This window comes from Nomascus leucogenys, chromosome 9, assembly GCF_006542625.1.
Source record: "Nomascus leucogenys isolate Asia chromosome 9, Asia_NLE_v1, whole genome shotgun sequence".
Lineage (NCBI taxonomy): Eukaryota > Metazoa > Chordata > Mammalia > Primates > Hylobatidae > Nomascus > Nomascus leucogenys.
In genome coordinates this window covers 65,197,904-65,224,412 of record NC_044389.1, presented here as the reverse complement: position 1 = coordinate 65,224,412, position 26,509 = coordinate 65,197,904, and the positions used below count along the sequence as shown (strand labels likewise).

Sequence of the window (26,509 nt, the reverse complement as noted above, 5' to 3'; positions counted from 1 at the left end):
ACATCCTGAGAATAAAAGCTTCCTTGCTTTGCCTTCTTATTCTATTGTGAATACCTGCTATGGGCTGAATGTATCTCCCCAGAGGTCATGTTGAAATCCTAACCCCTAAGGTAATGGTACTAGGAAATGGGGCCTTTGATAGGTGATTAGACTATGAAGGCAGAACCCTCATGAATGGGATCAGTGCCCTTATAAAAGAGATCCCAGAGATCTGTGTTATCAATTCCACGTGAGGACCTCTGAGAAGGTGCAATCTATGAATCAGAAAATGAGCCCTCACCAGACACAGAATCTACCAATACCTTGATCTTGGACTTTCCAGCCTCCAGAAGTGTGGGAAATAAATTTCTGTTGTTTATAAGCTACCCAGTCTGTGTCATTTTGTCACAGCAGGCAAAAGGGACTAAAACAACACCTCTCACTGGCACATCCTAACTTGGGATCATAACGGGAAGGGGATTCTAGGAAATGTTCCTGGTTTTTCCTCTTCAAGGCAGAGATATTATAAGTGGGCGGTATAATGCAAAGTTGACAACCAACAAATCAGTTAGGATACCTTTGATTTAGAGAAATAAACTGGCCAGTCAAACTAGCTTAAATGATAAAGGGAATTTATTGAATCATGTGACTAAGTCTAGAGGCAGAGATAGCTGTAGGGAGAAGTCGATCTGGTAGTTCAAAGAATGTGACCATGACCTGGTATCCTGTTTACCACATCTCAGTAACTCTTCCTTGCTGTTCGATTCCTGTCTTCATAGGGATCTTTCTGTTGTGAAACGGCTGCCAGTAGTTGGCTCCCTTAGCTACATGCTCTGTTTATGACCAATAGGAGAGTATTTCTTCACTCAAATATCAAAAGGAGGCTGGGCATGGTGGCTCACACCTGTAATCCCAGCACTTTGGGAGGCCAAGACCAGCAGATCACTAGGTCAGCAGTTCGAGACCAGCCTGGCCAACATGGTGGAACCTTGTCTCTATTAAAAATACAAAAAAATTAGCCAGGCGTGGTGGTGGGCACCTGTAACCCCAACTACTCAGGAGGCTGAGACAGGAGAATCACTTGAACCTGGGAGGCGGAGGTTGCAGTGATCTGAGATCAGGCCACAGCACTTCAGCCTGGGTGACAGAGGGAGACTCCATCTCAAAATAAAAATGAAAATAAAAATAAAATAGAAAAAATAAAAGCGGGCTGGGCACAGTGGTTCACATCTGTAACCCCAGCATTTTGGGAGACCAAGGTGGGTGGATCACTTGAGGCCAGGCGTTAGAGACCAGCCTGTCCAACATGGCAAAACCCCTCCTCTACTAAAAATACAAAAATTAGCCAGGTGTGGTGGTCCACATCTGTAATTCCAGCTACTCAGGAGGCTGAGGCATGAGAATCGCTTGAACCCAGGAGGCGGAGGTTTCAGTGAGCTGAAATTGCACCACTGCACTCCATCCTGGGTGAGAAAGCAAGACTCTTTCTCCAAAAAAAAAAAAAAAAAAAAAAAAAAAGAAAAATCAAAGGGAAGTTCTTCAAATGTGACTGGCTGACTTAGGGGCTGTGCCTGGCCAGAAACAATGTTACCAGTAGTGATGAGTTCATTCTGATGAGCTGGCTTGCTGTTCTGTATTCCCTTTTCTGGCTCCACTTGTTTCTCCTATGCTATTTATTACTAAGAGAAGGAAAAATTGATGTTAGGGAACCCCAAGTAGCAAATGTCTACTACAGTAGCCAAAACATCAAGGATATAAATTAGTTAAACAGAAAAACCCCTCCTACAGAGGTACTATCTAATTATGTGTTACTATTTTTGAAGTGTGCCTTTTAAGCAATTATACTGAGTCTGAGAGCCTGAGAACTCTCAGCCCTGGCATGAGAAAGTGATTATTCTGAGGCAGCTCTTACGGAGTAAGGAAATATCAAATAATCAAGAGCCACTGCAACAAACGAAAAGGCCCCAAAGAGCAACAGGACTGAGACACTTTCCTAAACGTTTTCTTAGGTTTTCAATATTTCTAAATTGAACCTTAATCTGAAAACCCTGACTCTTCTGTATTCTCTTTCAGTAATTATTCTCTTGAACTGCAACTCCTGCAAACTAAGTGGGACAATTATAAACTTAGCAGCTAAAAGAACCTTAAAAGTGGCTGGATAGTCCAGGCGCCTTTTTCCAGCCCTGCCTGTGGACCAGTCAGCATGCACTTCCTCCTGCCCGTGGACCAGTAAGCATGCACTTCCTCCTGCTCATGGACCAGTCAGCATGCACTTACTCCATGCTGAGCCCATAAAAACCCTGGACTCAGCTATACTCAGACTCTGGTCAGGACTGCCTCCCTGAGGATAGGAGATACCCACTTCAGGTCTCCTCTCCACTGAGAGCTGTTTGATCTCCCAATAAAGCTCTTCTCCACCTTGCTCACCCTCCAGTTGCCCGCATAACCTCATTCTTCCTGCATGTGGGACAAGAACATGGGACCTGCCAAATGGTGGGAGCGAAAGGAGCTGTGGCTGCAGGTGGGAGCTAAAGGGGCTGTAACACTTTTCTGGTTGGCTCACCAAGCTGTGGGCAGTGACACTCTCCCAGACTGTGGGAGTGAAGAGTGACAACCCTTCCGGGGGCCCAGACCTCAGGATTCCCCAAGCCAGAGCTGTAACCCTATAGCCTTCCTGTCTTCTGCTGGCACTGGGCGGCTGCCCCACACAATGGGAAGCAGTGGTGGGGCTGGACCAGTCCAGGAGCCGCAGGCTGGAGCAGGGTGGCAGCACTGAGAGAGCTGTTAACACAAATGGGCTGAAACATGCCCCCCAACTCCCCGTGCTGTGGGTGACAAGAAGGAGAGAAGAGCTGTGGCCCTTCTGGGAGCCCAGACCTCAGGGTTTCGAGCTGGGGCTGTGACATGCTGTAACACCCTCTTTGAGGTTCTGCAGTTCCTAGTGTCTCTGAGCTTTCGGGTGCCACTGTGTTCCCCTCGTCCAGATGCTGGTGCCTGCAGTGGAAGCCACCTGCAGTACGTCTTGTTCAGCCGCAGCCTCACATGGAGCCAGTGCCTGTGCTGGTGCCTGGAGCTGCCCACCCTGCTGCAGCAGCCAGCGTGCTTGGCTGTACACAGTGGCCAGACTCCATGCTCACTCACACACCCCTCACTGCTCCGTGCATGGCTCACCCTTGGCAGGCATGAGATCTGGGCTGATAGTGCAAGTGGAGTGCAGCCTGCCGGGCCACTTGGGCGGAAGAAGCCCAGAGGGCATGGTAGCAGAGGCGCCACCAACCGCAGAGCCTTCCGGCTGGCGAAGAGACACCCAAAGGATCCTGTGACATTATGGACAAATGCTACCTGCAGTAGCTAATCAAAATCTCATTCCAGAACTTCAGAAAGGGGTAGAAAATGAAGGAAAAAATATTGCATTGGATGAAAACGCTAGTCTGAGTCTTTACTGGAAATATTATCAATAATATTAATTCAAGTCTTTCTTATTTAATTTTGAATGATCCCTTATTGTCATTAGAGCACGATTTTTCTTTGCAGAAAAATATCCTTCTAGGAAAAATAAGCAAAGTCACACGACCACATGTAAATAACACCCTCTTTGTAGATTTGTCTTCTCAGAAGAAATTAACCAAGAAAGGCTAAAAAAAATAGTCAATTCATGGCCTGGCATGGTGGCTCACGCTTGTAATCCCAGCACTTTGGCAGGCAGAGGCAGGCAGATTACTTGAGTTCAAGAGTTCAAGACCAGGTTGGGCAACATGGTGAAACCCCACCTCTACAAAAAATACAAAAATTAGCCAGGTGTGGTGGTGCACATCTGTGGTCCCAACTACTTGGGAGGCTGAGGGTGGGAGGATCACTTGAGCCCAGGAGGTTAAGGCTGCAGTTAGTTGTGATTATGCCACCGTACTCTAGCCTGGGCAACAGAGTGAGATCCTGTCTCAAAAAAAAAAAAAAAAAAAAGTCTTTTCATGACAGTGCCCTTTTAACTCATCTCCCTGATGTCCTCCCACAGTCCACCATCCACACAGCATCCATTATCTTCCACTTAAAGTCAGGTCATGTTCTTCCTCTGCTCAAAACCCTTCCATGGTTTCTCATGACTTTGATAATAAAAGTAGAGTGCTAACCACAGTTTACAAGACCCTGAGTAAGCTCATTACTGGATACCTCTCAGGTATGATCTATTATACTTGCTTTCCTTCACTTTAGCCACACTGGACTCCATTTTTCATTGTAAGCACAAATCACACTCCTGCCTCAGATGTACCCTTTGCCTTGTAAAGTCTTCCCTAAGCTAAGTATATGGTTTTCTCTCTTACTTTCTTCAGGGCACTACTCAAAAAGTTATTTCCTTGAAGAGTTTTCTCTGACTGTCCTATAGCACATATCCTATGTGTAGCGTTTTATTTTTTTCTTCCTATCACTTCCTAAAATTATATTACATATCTGTCTGTCCTTTGTCTCTGCCACTAGAATGTCAGCTCCATGAGACCAGAGACCTTGCCTATTTTGGTCACTGTTATACTTCCCAGTCCTAGGAATGTACATGTGCCATTAATGTGTTGCATGGTTGAATGTGAATAACTACCTAGAAATTACCCCAGTATTTATGTTCTAAGAAGTATTCAGATGAATCAAGACGTATTTTGCAGGTGGGAGGAGTTGGTGGTTGACTGGATGTGGGGGGTGAGGGAGGGGGGATATCAAAGATGATTCCCTGGATTTTGGCAGGAATATATGGGTGGGTGGAGATGTCATTCACTGAGAAGAGGAAGACCAAAGAAGCAGGTTGGTAGGTAAAGTAGAGTTCAGTTTTGGACATCTAAAGCTTGAGATGCCTGTGAACATTCAAGTGGGGATGTCAAATAGGCAGTTTGATATGTAGGTCTGGAGTGAGAGGAGTGTATTTCCATATTATTTCTTTTTTAAAGAGATGGGGATCTCACTGTATTGCCCAGGCTGGGCTTGAACTACTGGGTTCAAGGGAATCTCCTCTCTCAGCCTTCTGAGTAGCTGGGACTACAGGCGTGTGATCAGCTTTGTCTGAATTCTTTTTTGAGCTACGTTTTAAAAAACTATATCTAAAAGCAAACTATTGACATCCTCATGAGTAAGCAGAACTGACTCTACAGTATTAGACTTTATTGCTGAAGTAAAACCTGACTTTTCAGAGTTGATAGGGCTTTTATTTTCTGAATAAAGTGAAGCTTCCTGATAACCAAGGGATATGACAGAGAATGTTCACTGCATGGGCAATTGGTCACTTCACGTAAAATCATAAACTAACTCTCCAACAAAATGCTTAAATCCCACTGATGGTGTTCTGCAATAGGTCCAGATAGGTTATAGGCTGCTTAACATGGTTGTAGAAGCAGCTCAAGTATGTGTACCTTGTATAAAAAAATAGGTTCTTCGGCTGTTTCTTCCACACTGTTTATTCTAGGTTCCCAACTGGCATATATACCGTATTAATACTTTAAAAATTTGAACATAAGGGAACCTCCTGCTGTGTCTGTAGACTGCACCTAGCAGATGAAAACTGTGACATCCTTGGCTTAGGTGTATGCATCTTGTTCTAGGTAAAAGTGATTCCAGTTTAATTCTCAAATGGACTTCATTTTTGGCCTTATACAAGTACTCCAGTTTTTGCTGCAGAGAATAATTGCTTTACAAAGGCCAAATTCAATGACGATCTAGCATTTTAGTGTGTTATCTGAAACACACTGGGAATCTCCTAAAGCAATGGAATAGTTCATGTTCTGTACATTGACAGGGGATATTCCTTCCTTCTAGTGTTTGGGGCAAGTCCAATACAGCATCTCCAGCCACTTAAACAATTAATTGTTACCTACGAATGTGTAACAAAGAGTTTCGTTTCATTCTCAAGAAATTTCATACATCCATCACCAGGTCATTTGAAGAAGTGTTTTTTTGTTGTTGTTTTTGAGACAGGCTCTTGCTCTGTCATCCAGGCTGCAGTGAAGTGGCATCACTGCTCACTGCAGCCTTGAATTTTGGATTCAAGCAATCTTCCCACCTCAGCCTCCTGAGTAGTTGGAACCACAGGCTCACGCCACCACACCCAGCTAATTTTTTTTTTTTTTTTGAGACATAGTTTCACTCTGTCACCCAGCTTGAGTGCAGTGGTGCAGTCTCTGCTCACTGCAACCTCTGCCTTGTGGGTTCATGCAATTTTCCTGCCTCAGCCTCCCCAGTAGCCAGGATTACAGGCGTGCGCCACCACGCCCAGCTTATTTTTGTATCTTCAGCAGAGATGGGGTTTCACCACATTGCCCAGGCTGGTCTTGAACTCCCGGCCTCAAGTGATCCACCCACCTCGGACTCTCAAAGTGTTGGGATTACAGGCGTAAGCCGCCGCACCCGGCAACAGAAACCGGTTAAACACAACCCAAGGCGTCCCTGGGTGGGCAGGAACTCATTTTTTAAATTTTTCAGAGACAGGTTTTGCTATGTTGCCAGGGCTGGTCTCAAATTCCTGGCTCGGCCGGGCACGGTGGCTCACGCCTGTAATCCCAGCACTTTGGGAGGCCGAGGCGGGCGGATCACGAGGTCAGGAGATCGAGACCATCCTGGCTAACACAGTGAAACCCCGTCTCTACTAAAAACACAAAAAAAATTAGCCGGGAGTGGTGGCAGGCGCCTGTAGTCCCAGCTACTTGGGAGACTGAGGCAGGAGAACGGCGTCAACCCGGGAGGCGGAGCCTGCAGTGAGCCGAGATCGCTCCATTGCACCTCCAGCCTGGGCAACAGAGTGAAACTCCGTCTCAAAAAAAAAAAAAAAAAAATTCCTGGGCTCAAGCAATCATCCCTCCTTGGCCCACCAAAGTGTTGGGATTATAGGCATGAGCCACAGCACCTGGCCAAAAGTTTGTTTGTTTGTTTTTTTTAATGCCAGAGATGAAATGAGATGGTGTGGAGAGGAGACTTTCAAGTCCCTGGAAGAACACCTAGTTTGCTTGAAAGCCCCTTAATCTAGCAAGTTGGACATACCTATTATTTTGTCATTCAATAATTCACCTGGCAATTACATAGTGTGGATATACTGGGGCTGTGTTTATGTGTGTGTGAGAGTGCGTTAGGGAGGGAGGGATGCATAGAAGACACTCTGTTTTCTAAGAACTCATGGTCTAGTAGAAAACAATGAAGAATAACAGAGGTAAAGATAAAGGGCTGTGAAAAGGGATGGTTAATTCTGCCTCAGGAAGCCTGGGAAGACTTCACATAAATAGTAACATTTGTTTGTTTTTGAGACAGGGTCTCACTCTGCCTTTCTCACTGCAGCCTCCACCTTCCAGGTTCAAGTGATCCTCCCACTTCAGCCTCAGGAGTAGCTGGGACAACAGGAACCACCATGCCAGGCTAATTTTCTGACTTTTTGTAGAGGCAAGCTCTCACTGTGTTGCCCAGGCTGATGGCCAACTCCTCCAGGCAAGCAATCCTCCCGACTTGGCCTCTCAAAGTGCTGGATTACAGGCGTGAGCCACCACGCCTGCCAGAAGTTAAGTGAGTTCCAAGAAGAATATTGCGTGGATGCAGGAGCACATCCTGGATGTAGAGATCTTGGCCATAGTATCAAGGGCTATCCGTGATATGGACATCATACATCCTCATAAAGCATGTAAAGGTGTTAGCTTTAAAATCATTCCTAGGTTGTCTGGAATTTTTGACATAAATTCTAAGAATTCCAGAAGCTCCTAAGCTACATGTGAAATCAAAACGAACCTTTTGGAAAAGTCACTATTACCAAAAGGTGGGTATGTCTAATGATATCTTAAGATCAACATAAATGATAATTACTCTCACTTGAAGCCAGAAAAGATTAAACGGACTTCCCTTCAGTCAATTATCTTAGTTGTTTCTAACCCGGAATACATGGTTTGAGCACCATACCCACTTTATCCTTTGCCAATATTCTGGCAGGTGGAGACAAATGTGGAGTCACTACCACTTTAAGGTAAACATTCTTGGTATTACCTTTATGTGACTTGATTATTACAGGAGTTTGGTAAGATTATATTTTTAGGAGGTTTTCAGAATTTGACCTGTATTCTTGAGTTTTAATTATTCTGTAATGTAAATTCTCCTAACTTGATTAATAAAACTTATTTATAATCTTCCTTTGAGATTTTTGGATACTGTCCAATTAATACAAATTCGTTTAACTACAGTGGAAAATACTTAAACTTTTTTTTTTTTGAGACGGAGTCTCGCTCTGTCGCCCAGGCTGGAGTGCAAGTGGCATGATCTCGACTCCCTGCAATCTCCACCTCCCGGGTTCAAGCGATTCTCCTGCCTCTGCCTCCTGAGTACCTAAGATTACAGGTACCGGCCACCATGCCCGGCTAATTTTTGTATTTTTAGTAGACACGGGGGTTTCACCATGTTGGTCAGGCTTGTCTCGAACTCCTGACCTCATGATCCGCCCGCCTCAGCCTCCCAAAGTGTTGGGATTACAGGCGTGAGCCACCGCGCCCGGCCCAAATACTTAAACGCTTAAGGTTTTTGCTGGATTCTGCAAACTCGTCTTTGTTTCCCTCGTGCCTGAACACTTTAATTAAACAGGCAAATAATTATTTGTTGACTACAGAAGTACCTAGAAGCATCATTTTCTTCTAAGGTTACTGCTGGAAGCAGCAAATCCCAAAGCCCGAATAACCAACCCAGTCTCCAGCCGAGGCATCGGGAGTTTTTAACAGGTGTATAAAAAGTAATTTTATACACCTTAATGAAACGCCTAACGGTGTTACAAAAAAAGAAAAAAACCACACACACACAACAAAAAACCCAAACCCGAACACAAACTCATAAACCTGGTAAAGATGACTCACGACATTTGTATGTTCTATGTACAAGGGCTAAAGAACATTAAGCGAACCCTTGATTTAACACACTTTCCAATTATTAGTAACGTAAAGGAATCACGGTACGTTTGAGGATCTTTAAACAACAAAAGCAAAGCAAAAATAATGTTTTCCTTAAGATATGCAAGTTACCTGCTTCTTCGACCAAAAAAAAAAAAATTTTTTTCAGGAGAAAAGCAGGCAAACAAAAATCCTACTTGGAAAGCCAAATCTTAAAAAGAAGCCCTATCGGCCCAGCGGCGATAGGCGAAAACCTCAATGTCACTCGGTCCCGGGCGGCGACGGCAGGGAGAGTAGCTGCAACAATCAGTGCGCGCGCGGTCCGCTGCGGCACCTGGCGCTCCGCGGGCGTTCGAGTGGACAGAGACAGGGGCACAGGGCTGACATCTCAGGGCTAATTCCCTCCTCCAGTGCGTACATCCAGGCTTAAGCCGCCGTAGGGTGTGAGCCTCCCCTCCCCCACCCCAACGCCGCAGCTGCACGGGGCACGACAGCCTTCGCGGAGGTGCAGCCACACCCCGGCCTGACGCTGCTGCTCCCGCCGCTACTGGAGTGGTGGGGAGGGGTGAGTGGACTCCAGGAATCCTCGGAAGGGCGGGGGCGGAGGCAGGGGGCCCCTCTAGCCGCTACTTCGAAACAGCACTCCTTGTTCTCGATGGTCCCCGCGCGACCGTCTTAGCTCACGACACTTCCGGTTCCTTTTAAAGGCCCCCAACGCTGTGCAACGCGGAGCGTGAGACGAAGGTATAAAGGGGAGCGAGAGGGCGGGACCGAGGAGGAAAGGGAAAAAAAACCTAGGGGGAGAGGGGTGGGGGGACGCGCGAAGGGCGCGCTCTCGCGTCACGTGACCGGGACGCGCCGTTCTTCCGTCGGCCATTTTAGGTGGTCCGCGGCGGCGCCATTAAAGCGAGGAGGAGGCAAGAGCGGCCGCCGCTGGTGCTTATTCTTTTTTAGTGCAGCGGGAGAGAGCGGGAGTGTGCGCCGCGCGAGAGTGGGAGGCGAAGGGGGCAGGCCAGGGAGAGGCGCAGGAGCCTTTGCAGCCACGCGCGCGCCTTCCCTGTCTTGTGTGCTTCGCGAGGTAGAGCGGGCGCGCGGCAGCGGCGGGGATTACTTTGCTGCTAGTTTCGGTTCGCGGCAGCGGCGGGTGTAGTCCCGGCGGCAGCGGCGGAGACACTAGCACTATGTCGGAGGAGCAGTTCGGCGGGGACGGGGCGGCGGCGGCGGCAACGGCGGCGGTAGGCGGATCGGCGGGCGAGCAGGAGGGAGCCATGGTGGCGGCGACACAGGGGGCAGCGGCGGCGGCGGGAAGCGGAGCTGGGACCGGGGGCGGAACCGTGTCTGGAGGCACCGAAGGGGGCAGCGCCGAGTCGGAGGGGGCGAAGATTGACGCCAGTAAGAACGAGGAGGATGAAGGGTGAGTAAGGGGCATCCCAGGATAGTCAGGCCCAACTAGTTCCCCTCCCCCTCCTTATTCCCCCGCCATTAGGCCTGGTTCCCGCTCTCAGCCCGTTCTCCGGGCCCCCATGCAGCTTCCTTGCACTGGTCTCCCTATTTCTATGTTGGGTTCCCCGGACCTTCATTTCCTTCTTCCTTTGCCTGCTTATCGCCCCCCTCCCCCATCACACACGTTTCCACCTTTAGCCGTCACCATGCTGCTCCTCGGCCCGCCCTCCTTTCCTCCCTCGCCATGGGTCTCCTCCCACCGACTTAGCCGCCAGGATTTTTTCCCGCCTGTCGTGGGGTACCTTTTTTCTTTTCATGCTGTCCCCTCTTTTTCCCTTTTTCTAAAGTCTTGGGCATAAAAACGCAGACAGACACAAACAGTTTCCCTGTTTGTATTACTAAGGTTTATTTGGTGCTTCTCCACCATCCTGAAACGATGCGATTGTTTATAAGCACATGTTTTGGGGAACGCGTAGGCTGTCCACCTCTGCCTGTCCCTTGTCGGCCTCAGGCCGAATGTTTTCTTGGGATCTTGAATAAGTTTCGCCTAAGGACTTACTCATTTTCTCCACCATACGCTATCGCACAATGGCATACTCATACAGGCCCTGCGTTTTGACATGCAGACCAAATTGGGTCTGGTGAAATGCTCCGAGTTTCTTGTTGGTACATTGGTTTTGCTTCGCGGGCTCTGGTTAAGTTCCTAGTCGATGGGGCCTGCACTTGACTGGAGCTGTTCCTATCTCCGGCCTAGTATCTACCCTTCCCCCACCCCACTGAGTTATTCTAACCGCGCACCCTTTTCGCGCCCTCAGCTATTGGGTTCCCCAACTGTTAGTACAGATTGTACCTTACTTTTTATGTGCAACCTAATTTTTTACAACTCCCAGCCCCCTTTTTTTCCCGGTGCCCAGGATCCTATTTTGGTGTCTTGATTTCTGTTTCCCGCCCACTAAGGGAGGCCTGTAGTCCTCTTAAGAGAAACAAATCCTGTATTGTGCTATGGGATACTTTTTTTTTTCTTTTTGGTGCAAATTTCTTAGTATTAACTTGCTTCCTCCAATTGAAGTAACAGTTGTATATACTACCTAAATCTGCATTTAGTGTATTAAAATGCAGCATTTGGGATCGGTAACATAATACGGGAGTTAGCAGGAGGGACTAAATCGGGGTTCTTGGTTGAGTTTTCTTAGCTCCGATTACTGACCGATGATCGTGGGTTCACGCTTCCATTTTTGTAATGGGGAGGGGTGTGTGTGTGTCTGAATTTTTTTTTAACTGTAAAGAGAAAGGTGTTGGTGGATATAACAAGATGTCGCTTTAACCCAGTATTAGAAAACAGGATTTCCTTTACTGAGAAAGAGCCCAGGATTTGGAGGGAAAGTTGGGAGGGGAGAAGCACTTTAGAATATAGGGTTTATTAAGCCTAGCCTAGGGAGATTGTTTTCAGGCTGTTTGATGATAGTGCTGGTTTTGGGGGAGTGGTGGTGGGAAGGGAAACAAACTTTTAAGAATTAAACAGAACCAGTTCGAATTGTATATAGCTTTTTTGAGAAAGGAAGATGTTAGATATTTGGAAACTTAAAACCTTTAACATTTTGGTTTTCGTTTGCTGAATTCTGTTCTTTGGACAGAGGCACCAAAATGATTAATTGTATAACTTCCTGTTTGGGGCAGGCTTTCTGTTAGCCCTGATAATTCAAATCGCAAAGTAGCTGACTTTATAGTTACCTACTGTTGAAGTGTAAATGAATTAAAGTTTTTAACCCTAACAGTGTCAAAAACTAAAACTAGAATTTTGATTGGTTGCTGTACCGGTTGTTAATTCCCTAGCCATTCAAACTCCTCCCCACGACACTCTGAAGCAGCGACGGCACAGCGGGAAGAATGGTAAAACTTTTAAATTTTATTTCTGTATTATAAAGGTTTCAGTAGTCATAATATGCAGAGGCTGTGTTGGTTAGTTGCCCATTGATCCCCAGGAAATTCTAGACCATAGTACATACAGTAGGCTTGTACCTGGGATATATACCTTTTTAGGCATCATGTGTAATCTTTGGGCAAAATTGATGCCGTTACATGGTATTTGGTCTGTGGTAATGCATGTAGTTGCAGTTTGGCAATTTAAGCTAAACAATTAGTAAAGATATTTTTATATCGAGCAAGAAAAAATATTACCGTAATCTTCACATTTGATTTATTTTAAGATGAAAAATATTTTTGTTGGAATTTTAAGTTTAATGGCTAAATATGAAGACTCCTTGATATAAAATATTGTGTTTAAAATGTCATGCATGTTATATTGAAATATTCTGGAGATGTCTGAAGCAGTTCTTTAAGTAGCACTGTGTATTATGGAAAAATGTTTGTCTTTTGCCTACCATATTTGTAAATAGACCTTTAATAAGAATTGTGTGTGTGTGTGTGTGTGTGTGTGTGTGTATACATATATATACCATTCAAAGGTGGGCTAATGTGGCTTTCCACTACAGCTCTTACCAGATTTTTTATTTTCAGTGTGATTTGGCTGGAATATTAATAACAGTTGGTTGACATGTATTCACAATTGCATGACTTCTCTTTGGAGGCTGGTAGGTTGAGTATTGTTCTTTTTATCCATCCTTTCCCCTCCCCTAAATGTCAATCTTTCTGCCTTTAGGATTATATTTGAATTTTCAGGGGTTTATACACACCACTGGAGAGTAGAAGGCCACTAACTTGCAGGCAGTTAACTTATATCTTTACAAGCTACATTCTATTTTAAGAGCCCATTTAGGGTAATATTTAAAGATTTGCTTATTACTGTATTTTCATCCACTGAAATCAGTCCAGCTTTACTTTGGAGAAAAAGCAGACGGGAAACAGGCAAGGGGAAAAGCAAAAAGGAAAAAAAGACTGGGGTCACAGTTTCGATGAATGTTATTCCCTGTATTTGGTGAGTGGTGGGCACTAACTGCTCAATTTCACTGCTAGCTAATAGTGGCAAATTAAGGTTAAACTATAAACTATTTGACATTACTCCGTTATGTATTTTGAGTCTCATGTAATTGTTTCCAGTAATTTGAAATGACCATAAACCTAAATTTGAAGGTCAGTGTTTTGACTCTTTCAAGTAATTACACTTGACCTGCTACCTAAAACGATACAATATTACAACTTTTTTGAATAATCTCAGGAAAAATGGAGAAATGTTTATATTCATAGTTAATAAACATTTTAGATAGTTACCAACTGTCATTTACTGAAAATAAAATTTTACCCAGGTTTATTTTATTTTATTTTATTTTTGAGATGGAGTTTTGCTCTTGTTGCCCAGGCTGGAGTGCAATGGTGTGATCTCGGCTCACCGCAATCTCCACCTCCCAGGTTCAAGCAATTCTCCTGCCTCAGCCTCCCAAGTAGTTGGGATTACAGGCATATTCCACCACGCCCGGCTAATTTTGTATTTTTAGTAGAGACAGGGTTTCTTCATGTTGGTCAGGCTGGTCTTGAACTCCCGACCTCAGGTGATCCGCCCACCTCGGCCTCCCCAAGTGCTGTAATTACAGGCGTGAGTCACCGCGCCTGGCCTAACCAGGTTGATTTTAAAATTACACTTAAAAAAAGTCCTCATTTTTAAGGGGTCTAATATTTGACTTTTCTTAACTGTCCAATTATGCAGCCCTATCCTGTTCCAGACGTGAAGGCTTTCTTTTTGAATGAAAAACTTTCAGACTTTTTTTTTTTTTTTTTTTTTGGTGTCTGCACTTCCCACCGTATCTGTCCCTTCCTCTTTCTCCCATTTCGAGGGATATTATAAGGGCAACAGTTTTATAGCCTCAATATTGAGGGTAAGACTGGTTAATAGATACAATATCCAAATTGAATTTATTAAACACAGTTCTGTGTGCATTTCCTTCTACAAATCTGAGAATAAAGTGATTACAGTTTCATCCTAAAATACTTTAAAAATCAGTTGTTTTAGAAGTAAGTTTTTTTCCTTTTGCATGTAAGAATGGACAGCTATTTTTAGGAAGGCATGCCTGTTACACCTCTAGTGGATGTTTCTACAGTTTACTGTGGGACTTTAGAATAAGTAATTATTTCCATAGTATGCCCTCCTGAGTTCACTTTGATTTACTCTTTCCGACATTAACATCCGTAGTTTTTACTTAGAAGCATTGGAATTTCTCATTTTACTTTGTGGTGTGGACCCATTCTGTTCTCTGCAGATTTGGGGTAGGTACTTTAAAATTACTTAGTGTCTGGCAAAATATACATGCCGTGTAGCAAGCTCTCTGAGGGCAGAGTTTTTAAAATTTAAAACTCAATGGAAACTACACTATTGTGTTAACTTTGAGATAGTTTTACAAGGTGGGTACATAGACTTTCCTGCATTGGATTGGGTATTGGATTGGGTAGGAAGCAAAAAAGTCCCCCCATTCACTTAGCCAAAGTCCAGCAATACTTCTTAATAACAGGACAGTAGATCTGGTCCTATTAACGGTTAGTGTATAATGAGCCCAAGTGTGGTTCTTCCCATTTGGGAATTTTGTGAATCGTGCTGTAGGTTGTCGCCTGTCTAATTATAATAAAGACTAGGCTCATGTTTTTGCTTTAAATGTTTGAGATTATGGTCTTACACCTTAGTGCTTCTGGGGCAATCTGAACATTGTTTGCTTTGTAAAATAATTGCTTTTAGAGTAGTCGCATGCCAAATTTACTGGCCTTTAATTCAATACAGTTGGGTTTACTGTAGGTAGTAAAGTTGAGACCCTGGGTAGATTGGTCTCAGTGTTAGCATTCTTGGGAGCCTTTGACAAATTTCCCGAGTTAAAAATTCCAGAAATTGATGCCCCCAGATCTTTAGATGAACATTTAAGGGAAGAGTATTAAATACTTTTCATTGTAAATTTTCATCTGTTATGAAAGATACTAAAAATAATCTCGTTTTTTAAGTTTGGAATTGGGAGAATGTCATTGAAGTTTTTCAGTGCTTGTTTTTGAGATACACATACTTTGCCTTAAATCTGGGGTTTTTTCCCTTAAGCCATGTGACCCCTGCTACAAACTCAGTGTATGTTTTTAATATTTCCTGGGTACTCTGCCATCGTCCTAATACATAATAATAGTGTAAGGCTACCCTAATACTAGAACATTTTGAGTATACTATTGAGTATACATTTGAGTATACATATTGAGTATACTAATTTGGTGTATTTATGGCCAACATGAAGGATGTGATTAGTTTTAGCCTTCAAGTCATAATACATGCCATGCTTGAAAGCATTTAAAAAGGAATAGAGTAATAACTTTTTTTTTTTCCATTCCACTTGGAAGCTGTGTACCTCAAGTGTGTGCACATTTACAAATGGTGTGAAACATAACTTATGTTAGTCCAAGTTTGATTTGACTTCAGTTCTGCTTCAACGTTTTAGTAGATAGGGCACTGAACTGGATGCTGAAAGCGTGGGATCTCTTTCTGTTGCTTCACTTCCAACAGTGTGGTTTCAGGTAATACAACATGTTTGTTACTTGGTTTGCTGATCTATGTATTGGAAACAATGCTCACCACAGGAAGATTGACTACATAGCCTGCTTTCATAGCTTGTGTGTATTTATCCAGTGCCCTAATAGTTGATACTGCCAGTGATTTACTCCTGTGGAGTAAAGGTAAGCATGTTTTAGTTTCTGGAGTATTATATTGTACGTTGGAGCTAGGTATTTAAGAATATTTGGGGGTGGGGAGGGAAGACTCCTATTTACTGGTGGTGTTTGGCCAGTAATCAAGGTGACAGTTTAAGTATTGGGTCTTGCACTGTAAACTCCTGCTTATCTAGACTTCAGACTACCACAGAGCCCACACAGCCAGGAAGTCTGTCTCCCCATTTAGTCTTATGAGTAAGATAGATGAAGCCATGAGAAAATATACTCAAAAAGCAACCAACAGACAATGTCATGGAATGAATCTCCTACAGATTTTTCCTTACACTTTTGAAAAGTAACATGATTTTAAAACATTGGAAAATTCATCAAGGTACAAATCATTTTCTGACTTCAGCATTGATACCTAAATTGATTTCCAGTACACAATTTTATAGAATTGTGAATATGTAGTAATCTCAGTTAACCAGAACCTTAACCTTCAGGTTAAGGAAGATACTTATTCCTTAACCTCTAGGTAAATGGGAGTTTACCTTACAAAGCTGATTGAGAGCTTATTTAAAACGTAAACATACAAGATGTCATTGCTTCCTTGTAGTGAAGTGAAAAAAGGGAGATACTGGATTAAGCATTTAAAGTTAATTAAAGTAGTGGCTCGTGCCTGTAATCACCGGCTACTCAGAAGTCTTGAGGTATGAGGATCATTTCATGCCAGGATTTCTAGACCAGCTAGGCAACATAATATGACCCGTTTCTTTAAAAAAAAAAAAAAAAAAAAAAAAAAAGGCTAGCGTGTTGGGGGGTGTGCTTGTAGTTGTAGTTCCATCTACTCAGGAGGCAGAGGCAGGAGAATGTGTTGAGCCCAGGAAGGAGCTCAGGGCTGCAGGAAGCTATGATGGAGCCACTGCAGTTTGATAGTGAGACCTGGTCTCTTAAAAAAAGTGTTTTAGGCCAGGTGTAGTGGCTCGCACCTGTAATCTCAGTACTTTGGGAGGCTAAGATGGGTGGATCACCTAAGGTCAGGAGTTGGAGACCAGCCTGGCCAACATGGTGAAACGCCATCTCTACTAAAAATACAAAAATTAGCCAGGTGTGGTTACACGCGCCTGTAGTCACTCAGGAGGCTGAGGCGGGAGAATCACTTGAACCCTGGAGGCGGAGGTTGCAGTGAGACAAGGTTGCACCACTGCATTCCAGCCTGGGTGACAGAGCAAGACTCCGTCTCAAAAAAAAAAAAAAAAAGTTTATTTAAAAAAGTGTCAGTGTTGGCCAGGCTTGGTGGCTTATGCCTGTCGTCCCAGCACTTTGGGAGGCCGAGGCAAGTGAATCACCTGAGGTCAGGAGTTCGAGACCAGCCTGGCCAACATGGTGAAACCTTGTCTCTACTAAAAATACAGAAATTAGCCGGACATGATGGTGGGCACCTGTAGTCCCATCTGCTTGGGAGGCTGAGGCAGGAGAAGAGCTTGAACCCAGGAAGCAGAGGTTGCAGTGAGCCAAGATCGCACCACTGCACTCCAACCTGGACGACAAAGTGAGACTCCGTCCCCCTCCCCAGAAAACTGTCATATTTCATTTATTAGATGTTTATTTTTTCAACTTCACTTTTTAGTAGTCATTTAGTTAGGTTCATTCTAAAGTGTGAAGTAATGAGGTTTAATAGAGAGAAGTCTCTTTGAAAATGTTTGGTCCATTGTATATTAGTTTTGAATAAATGGAATTCTTTTTCACACTTACCTTGAAAATGTCATATATAGAAAGCTGGGGGAGAGGAATACCTATTCTTTAATGATGGGGAAATAATACCAAAATTTATATTTTTATTGACTAAAGTGTTTTTTGGGGAAGATTTGTTATTGGCTAACCTTAATGTCTCAGTAGTTTTAAATAGTTAAAACAAAGTGGGCTGGGTGCGGTGGCTCACGCTTGTAATATAGCACTTTGGGAGGCTGAGGTGGGCAGATTGAACCCAGGAGTTCCAGACCAGCCTGGGCAACATGATGAGACCCTGTCTCTACAAAAAAAAAAAAAAAAAAAAAAAAAAAAAAAAAAAAAAAAAAAAAAAAAAAAAAAAAAGGCCGGGCCTTGTGGTGTGCAACCATAGACTCAGCTACCCAGGAGCTTGAGATGGGAAGATTGCTTGAACCTGGGAGGCAGAGGTTGAAGTGAGCCAGGATCCCACCATTGCACCACGGCCTGGCAATAGAGTGAGACTCTGTCTCAAAAAAGTGGTTTTCGTGAATTATATACCAGATCAGATCTAAAAAGGCTGGTTAGTATTTGAACTCGATGAAAGCTTGTCAAGCTCTCTCTCCCAAGGTAGTTTTCATGCAACTTGTAAAATACCCGAATGTGTGATATCTAGTTGCATTGTAACCTCCTCCCTTCCCCTTAGGTATCTAGTGACTTAACTTCAGTTTGTCATTTTAGGATTTTAGAATAATTATGATGGATAAAATACTGGAAAAATTCAGTAAGGATTAATGGTATGCTTGAGTAACATTACTTTAAAAGATGACAGTGATTGGTCATTTATGTTTTATACCTGAAATGTGTATCAGGTTGACATTCTGTTGTATTTTTTAAACTGTCAGAACTTGTTATAAAGTCACGTATGTAAGATCATAAGTTGTTAGGAAGTGTTTAAAAGTTAAAGGATTGGCTGGGTGTGGTGGCTCATGCCTGTAATCCTAGCACTTTGGGAGGCTGATCGCTATGTCCAGGAGTTCCAAGACTAGCCTGGGTAACAGAGCAAGACCTCGTCTCTAAAAAAGTAAAAATAATAACGAAGTTATAGAACACACAAAAAGAATACTATTCCAAAATTGGGAGTGAGTATAATGGCTAACTTTTTACCTTGAATAAGGTGTTTGACAATAAAGACTTGTTAGGGGAGATATCTTGGAATAAAATACTTAGTATTGACTGGAAATGTTAAAAACCTAGTGACCTAAATAGTCCAGAGAATAAGTTTATTGATGGGGAAAAGCCAGGATTATTAAATCGGAACATTTTCCACCAGCCAAGATTGCTCCATGTATATTGCCTTTTATGTTTTAAATTATTCTTTACTAAAATTACTGGCATAAATGTAGGGTAGACCAAGTCATCACGGTGATTTTGGAAGCTACATTTAAAGGGTCTTAGTTGAAATACCACCTAATTTAGTTTATATATTTTTTTACATGGACTATTTAAAAATTTCTGGGTTATTTCAAGTTGGCAGCATTGAAAATATGTTTATATAAAACTCATTGTGGACTTTTCCTTTTAACGTTGGAAAGTTTATAAAGCCTATGCAGTTTTAAAAAATTAAGCCATTGAGTAAATAAAAAGTTTGCTTTATTAAATTATGTTTAGATAGTACTTATAGTGCTTTACCCCTTCAAAATAGTAACTTCTATCAATCATTTAGGATGTGTGTCAGACTATTCTGTGTCCTTTAAGTGTGTTAACTAGTTTAACCCTCTGTAAATATCTGAGGTATGCTCTTTTTACAGATGGGAAAACAATCTTGGACTTTAATATTTTTTCTTAATGTTAAACAATTAGTGAGAGGCAGGGGGCCAGGGGGAGTGGTTCGTTTGGAATTCCAGCACTTTCGGAGGCTGAGGTGGGCAGCTTGAGCCCAGGAGTTGAAGACTAGCCTGGGCGACATAGTAAAACCTGATCTCTGCAAAAAAATGCGAAAATATTAGCCAGGTGTGATGGTGGGAGCCTGTAGTCCGAGCTACTGGTGAGGCTGAGGTGGGAGGACCAACTGAGCCCAGGAGGTCAAGGCTGCAGTGAGCTGTCACGGAGCCACTGCACTCCAGCCTGGGAGACAGAGTGAGACCCTGTCTTAAAAAAAGGCAGCGGTAGGGTTTAAACCTCGGCATTTTGTCTTTATTGCCTCTAAACTTAACTTGCGTTAAAAGATGATAAAATGTCCCACAAAGCAGCCTAAATTCCTGAATGATACTACATATCACTTGGATAGTCATCTATGCTGAGTTGTATAACTTTATGCTTGTCATTTAATTTTACAATTTGGTGTAAGCCAATGTGAAAGCAAGGAGACTTCTATTGTTGAGTAGGTGTTTTAAACTGAATACCATATTCAGCCTTGGGGTGCTGAATATTTAGTTCACAGCTAGGATTAAGATATTCAACTATGTTAATAAAATACTGTAGATGAAGTCCTGCATTTTAGTTGGGATTGATTCACTTAGAACTAAGGATCAAAGTTTAAACTTTTATTGCAGCGTTAGGGGCCATCTTTGTTGCTAGTTGAACAAGTCTTGGTCGTTTTTAACGTGGCTGCTTAGGGTATTTTCTGAAGTTCTGTCTACTTCATTGGAAAGTGTTTGCACTACGCAGGAGTGACAGCAATATGAAACGCTTTGTATTCAAGGCAGCAGAGGTAGTCTGGACAGACAGTAGATGTGCTTTAAAAGCAAGATACAGTCATACAAAATATGTAGATAATTTAGCCGGGCATGGTGGCTCGCGCCTGTAATTTGGGAGGCCGAGGTGGGTGGATCATGAGGTTAGGAGTTCGAGACCAGCCTGACCAATATGGTGAAACCCCATCTCTACTAAAAGTGCAAAAAAAATTAGCCGGGCATGGTGGTGTGCACCTGTAATCCCAGCTACTCAGGAGGCTGAGGCAGGAGAATTGCTTGAACCTGGGAGGTGGAGGTTGCAGTGAGCCTAGATCATGCCATTGCACTCCAGCCCGGGCGACAGAGTGAGACTCTGTTTAAAAAGAAAAAAGTATGTATTTGTAAATATATATATATAATATACATGTATATATATAAAATCATTACCTTATGCCATCAGTTTGAGGGAGAGCATGTATGCCAACATTGTAGAGACTAAGTGACCGTTTATCCATAATTAAGATAAGCAGACTATTTCCCCCTGTACTATTAAGTTAGAGTTTGGGGCTGGGCATGGTAGCTTCCGCCTGTAATCCTGGCACTTTGGGAGACTGAGGCGGGCGGATCACTTGAGGTCAGGAGTTCAAGACCAGCCTGGCCAATGAGGGGAAACCCCGTCTCTACTAAAAATACAAAAATTAAGTCAGGTATGGTGGTGCAGCCTGTAATCCCTCCCACGGAGGCTGAGGAATGAGAATCAGTTGAACCTGGGAGGCAGAGGTTGCAGTGAGCTGAGATTGTTCCACTGCACTCCAGCTCCAGCTTGGGCAACAGAGTGAGACTGTCTCAAAAATAAACCAACCAACTAAAAACAGAAAAAGATGGAATGGAATTAATATGTTCCATTTAGTAAAGATGGAGTAGAATTGGTCCAGTTTGTGTTCATTGTAGCATATTCACCTATTCAGCAACCTTTTTTTTTTTTTTTAAAGCCTAAGCATACCCTGAGAACAACAACCTTTTTTGATTAGAACAGAAGAAAAAGCCAGAGTGTTCTTGGGCTGCCGAAATATTAATACGTTTGTCTCAAAGACGAGCCACTTAGGTGCTTGCTTAGAGACTTCTACTTTACACAGAATTTGAAAAGTTTGACAGCTGGCTACTTACTTTGCAAAACGGAAGGGAGACTTTTTAGAACAGCAACTGGTGATCTGGCAAAAATGAAAAGTAGAACTTGTGAAGAAATGAGATGGACTTGGTGTATTAGTAGCTAATTTTAGAAGACCCTGTGGATATTCTAAATTAGCATAATATTGATGACTGAGCCATAGTGTTAAATTATGATTACTGTATTTGAAGTATAAGAAGGCAGAAAAGTGTGATGCTGTTAGAAAAAAAAATCTCACTTCAAATGGTTGAAGGTTAAAAACAATTGGGGAAAGATGAGAGAGGGCAGGCAGTGCTTTAAGGGAGGTGGAATAATACCTGCCTCCTTATTCTCCAAAAGTGCTGGATAGCTGAAGTTTTTAATATTCTGGATAATTGATATTTGATTATTAGTTTAGAAGGGATAGCATCTTCAGTGAACCCTTGTAGCTCTAAGGTAGGCATATTAAACAACTACCATACTAAAGGTGGGGAGTACGTTTGGAGAGCACTTTGCTGAGCCAGCTGATGATATGCTTAGGTAATATTTAAGAAAATCTGCTTCTTGTCTGAAAAACATTTGGGGCTTCAGAATAATAATAACACATATCTCATTCTTGGTGTTTTAATTTTTTTTTGTAATTGTTTTCTGTTTCTTAATAATTTTAAATTAAGGTTATTTTCCCAATATAAACATTGCTTTTTGGTTAAATAAAATCAAAACTAGTTCTGTCTCCATATCTGAATAGACCAGAGAATTTTCTTGCCTTTCAACAGCTTAAAAAATGTTTTTGTTAGAACTGTTGTGTTGAGGCTGAAATACTTTCAAAGTTTATTAGTTATTATTGAGAAATTTCTGTAATAATCACGAAAAGGGTAATTTAATAGTTAAATCTCAGTTGAAGTTATTTCTGTTGTGGAACTTGTCATGGACATCTTAGCAAGAGGTCATTGCTTTATAGTCAGTTCTCTTTCTCATTAAAAATATAGTGTCCTCACCTTTACAGGGTGAATGTTGGTAAATAACTTCTGTCTGTGAAGGAAGTATTCTGGACCTGTAAGTTAAAAATAAGGTGTTTATAGCTAATTATGTAAATAAAGATTGTATATTAGAAGGTACACACTATTCAAATTAAAGAAAATGTATATTGAGAAAATAACTCAAATTTCTTCCATGGAATTGGCAAGAAGTAAACGTTTCAAATACACAAAACATTATGGGTGTTTTTTTTGTTCATTTGATTATAAAATGCCAAAGTTGTTTTATAAATGCTACTTCAAGCCTGGAAACTTTGAGGAAGTCCTGAACATTAGGTATATAAATGGCCCAGCTCTAGAATACATGTAAGTTGAAAAGCTAACCTGAAGTGGGAAGCGCAGTATATACCTAAGACTTATTCTGCACTGAAAGTTTGCTTTGTCACTAAAAGTAAAACAAGACTGTGGTAGGATAGTAAGATCAGTAACACCTCAGTTAATCAGATATCTTGGAGGAAGTGAAGAAAGACCCTAATTCAAGGGACAATTAATTGGCCTTTTATTCCAAGAATGGGCCTTAGTGGCAGTATCTTAAAAGCCCACAAGATGGAGATGTTTCCTAATGAAAGGCCTTTAATTTCTTTATAGAACTGAGTTAGTGTCACATCCCAGTCCCCACCCATGACCCTTCCCCAGTTAAAAAGATGAGAAAATGTTGAGCAAGTCTGATTTGATTCCCATGGTGACATTTTTAGCCATTACATAACAAATTCTGACAGTTTACGCTTAAAATTAAAAACCTCCAGTCCTGTCTTTCTAAAGGGTAGAAAGAAGGTTAGGTATAGGGTAGCTTTTTACTTTTTTTATTTATTTTTGCACAAAGGGAGCATATGTAAAGCTGCCAGATCTGAACTTTCTGGTGTTTTGCTGTAATGTTAGTAAGATTTCACCTTAAAATATTTTATTTTGAGTATATACCTTTGGTCTTAGAGTGTCTTGGTGGATTTCCGCCTACCACCCATCACTTTCTGCATTTTAAAGGCTTAAATACTTTATTGCTGGTTAACTGAGGTTCTACTGTAAACGAATCATCTAAGTTAATTAGTGGATTGTACTTCAATGAATAATTTTCACTAAATTGTTTATATTGCACATTACTTTTGTCTTAAGGACTCTTAGCACATCAAAAAAAATTGGTTCCCAACTTAATTGTGAGATGCAGAATTTTCCATTTTATGTGCTAAGAGTTTTGTTAATGAGAGAACTGTTAAAATAGAAAAGGAGCTTCAGCATAGACACCAATGCTGGTTGCTGAGATCAGTGGGGAACTGCATAGCATTTTAACAAGTTTAATGAACATTTGGAAGAGAAATTTGAAGCTAAGATTTTTTTTTTTTTTTTGCTGTTAACCTTTTAATTGGTAATCTAAGGAAAACTTTTATGTACAGTATTCTTACTTTGGGTATACGTTTATCTTTTAGCAAGTTGAAAGACTTAAATTTGCTGCTTGCTCACTATTTTGTAATTATTTGGGAGCAGCAGTAATAAGCCAGCTTTTTGGAATAGGATGTTCCTGATGTGTGGTTATGTAGGAAGAATGATGTTTTAATATACTGCCCAGTAAACTGGTGCAGTTTGGAAAAGGTGTGTTATTGATGTGGATAATATTTAAGGCAATTTTTTAAAAGCATCTTAATACTGCTTTTTGTCTTTACAGGAAAATGTTTATAGGAGGCCTTAGCTGGGACACTACAAAGAAAGATCTGAAGGACTACTTTTCCAAATTTGGTGAAGTTGTAGACTGCACTCTGAAGTTAGATCCTATCACAGGGCGATCAAGGGGTTTTGGCTTTGTGCTATTTAAAGAATCGGAGAGTGTAGATAAGGTAGTGTGTTACGTGTTCTGATCAGTTAATAATATAAAATATTAACATATGGATAGTTTGATACAATGAGTTTGCCTATTTGTGGTTCCCCCTTTTGAAGTATAGGAAGGAAGAATAATTCTTGCCCCAGTATGTTTTATGAAGATAGAGGTAGGTTCAGGAATTATTTCCTGAATAATTTGTGTTCCAGGCGCTGCTAAATTTTGAAATTAACTTTAAAGATACTATAGACTTAAAGATGCCTAGTTAAAAGGATGTGTTTTAGCAGTTCACAGAAGTCCATATTTTGAAATTTTGTTAGGCAAGCAACTTTTAACTGAATCATTATTTTGATCGTGGGCTAAAGGGAAGTAGCAGTCATGTTTGTATATATTGCTAAAGGAAAGTAGCAGTCATGTTTATATATATTGAAGTTAAAACGTAATGGTTATCTAGTAATTGGTTAAATTTGTGTATGTCCTACCATTCTTACCTTTAGATTTAAACACTAGCATATGTTAGTTGATGTTATATCACCACCATGACTTGACAGTTTAATCTTGAGCAAGTCAACATATGCTTGGCATTATCTGTATTTATAGTTATTTTTAAGTAAGTTAATATTCTCTGAACTTTAGTTAAGATACATATTTTTTAAATGAAAACTTCAATTTCCTTAGGTCATGGATCAAAAAGAACATAAATTGAATGGGAAGGTGATTGATCCTAAAAGGGCCAAAGCCATGAAAACAAAAGAGCCGGTTAAAAAAATTTTTGTTGGTGGCCTTTCTCCAGATACACCTGAAGAGAAAATAAGGGAGTACTTTGGTGGTTTTGGTGAGGTATGTTATAAATGTTTTGACCCAGTTTATGTCAAAATTAGTGTGAATGTGATTGTCCCATTATGGACTCAGAGTCATGTGGCTTTTCAAAGCTGTTAGGGTAGGTTATGTGATTTGTTTTGGAATAAGGATATTGTCAGTACTTTATTAGCAGGTCTTTGAAGGTTGGATGATGTGTTTTTCTCATTGAGCACCTCACTCTATGCAAAGTATTGCTGGGGTAGAGTATACAAAGATGAAATAGACAAACATTCTTAAATACAATTAAGAGGAAGAAATCTAGATTAGAAGGAGACTTGTTGAAAATAGGAAAGGAATTAAGAATAGGGTGTAGTGCCTTATCAATTGAAATGCATGTATAAGTGCAAATTTAATGAAATGAATAATTAGAGACTTATTAGTGAGGCTGGACGCGATGGCTTATGCCTGTAGTAATCCCAGCACTTGGGAGGCCGAAGTGGGTGGATTACTGTAGACCAGGAGTTGGAGACCATTCTGGACAACATAGTGAGACCCCGTCTCAATTAAAAGTAAAACAGACTTAGACTCATTAGTGAAATAGTTAGATAATAGAGGTTTCTTTTATGAATTAATGAAAGTTGAGAAATTTGTGGCCTTGGGCTCCAGATACATCCTGCAGACATTTATTGCTTGATTCAAACAATAACGTGCTTTTTTAGTATTGAGGATTTGAGATATTGCCCACAAAACTCAGTATCTAGCTTTTTAAAAATATTTGCAAGAGCACGCAACATGGGAACTGACACTGCCCTCCCGTACGGCAGCATCTCTCAAACTGAGTAGTAGCTTCCATCTTGGTTTGGGCATATGCTCTCCAGTTTTTAGTAGTCCTCACCACCCTACTTCCTATTTTCTCTCAAATACATTTTTATTCTGTTTTTCTTAAATTTGACTGTTTTCTTCTTGTTCTTTGTGGGCATTTGAATTTGTGACCCTTGAGTTAGGTAGTAAATGTCAGTGCCTGGTAAAGCTTATTTTTGTAAATAGTTGTGAAGACCTTAGATGGAATGGATGTTCTAATTTGAAGAATTCCTTAAAAGGATTAGAATAAATAGGGAGAAACAGGAGAATAGAACTTCAGTGCCAAATACATGTTTTCTTTGTGTATTCCCCCCCCCCCCCAAACTTGTGTTTCTTTTAAGGTCAATAAAATGCACGTTAGCATATTAAAATTTGTTTTTTAATACCAGGTGGAATCCATAGAGCTCCCCATGGACAACAAGACCAATAAGAGGCGTGGATTCTGCTTTATTACCTTTAAGGAAGAAGAACCAGTAAAGAAGATAATGGAAAAGAAATACCACAATGTTGGTCTTAGTAAAGTAAGTTAAGCGTCCATTTACTTG

At 41.6% G+C, this 26,509-nt stretch overlaps 1 protein-coding gene across 4 annotated transcripts in view; it reads left to right on the top strand.

Annotated features, from left to right (window-relative positions):
- The first annotated feature begins 9,187 nt into the window (after positions 1-9,187).
- Positions 9,188-26,509, top strand: part of HNRNPD (heterogeneous nuclear ribonucleoprotein D) — a 20,776-nt gene continuing 3,454 nt past the window's right edge. For 2 of the 4 annotated variants that reach the window (XM_030819064.1, XM_030819062.1), the window contains exons 1-5: positions 9,188-10,275; positions 12,138-12,194; positions 24,153-24,321; positions 24,981-25,142; positions 26,354-26,485. In XM_030819064.1, coding sequence (XP_030674924.1) covers positions 10,043-10,275; positions 12,138-12,194; positions 24,153-24,321; positions 24,981-25,142; positions 26,354-26,485 — 753 coding nt within the window. In that variant the 5' untranslated portion in view covers positions 9,188-10,042. The remainder of the gene's footprint in view (positions 10,276-12,137; positions 12,195-24,152; positions 24,322-24,980; positions 25,143-26,353; positions 26,486-26,509) is intronic. The other 2 variants (XM_030819065.1, XM_030819063.1) reach the window with 1 other exon arrangement.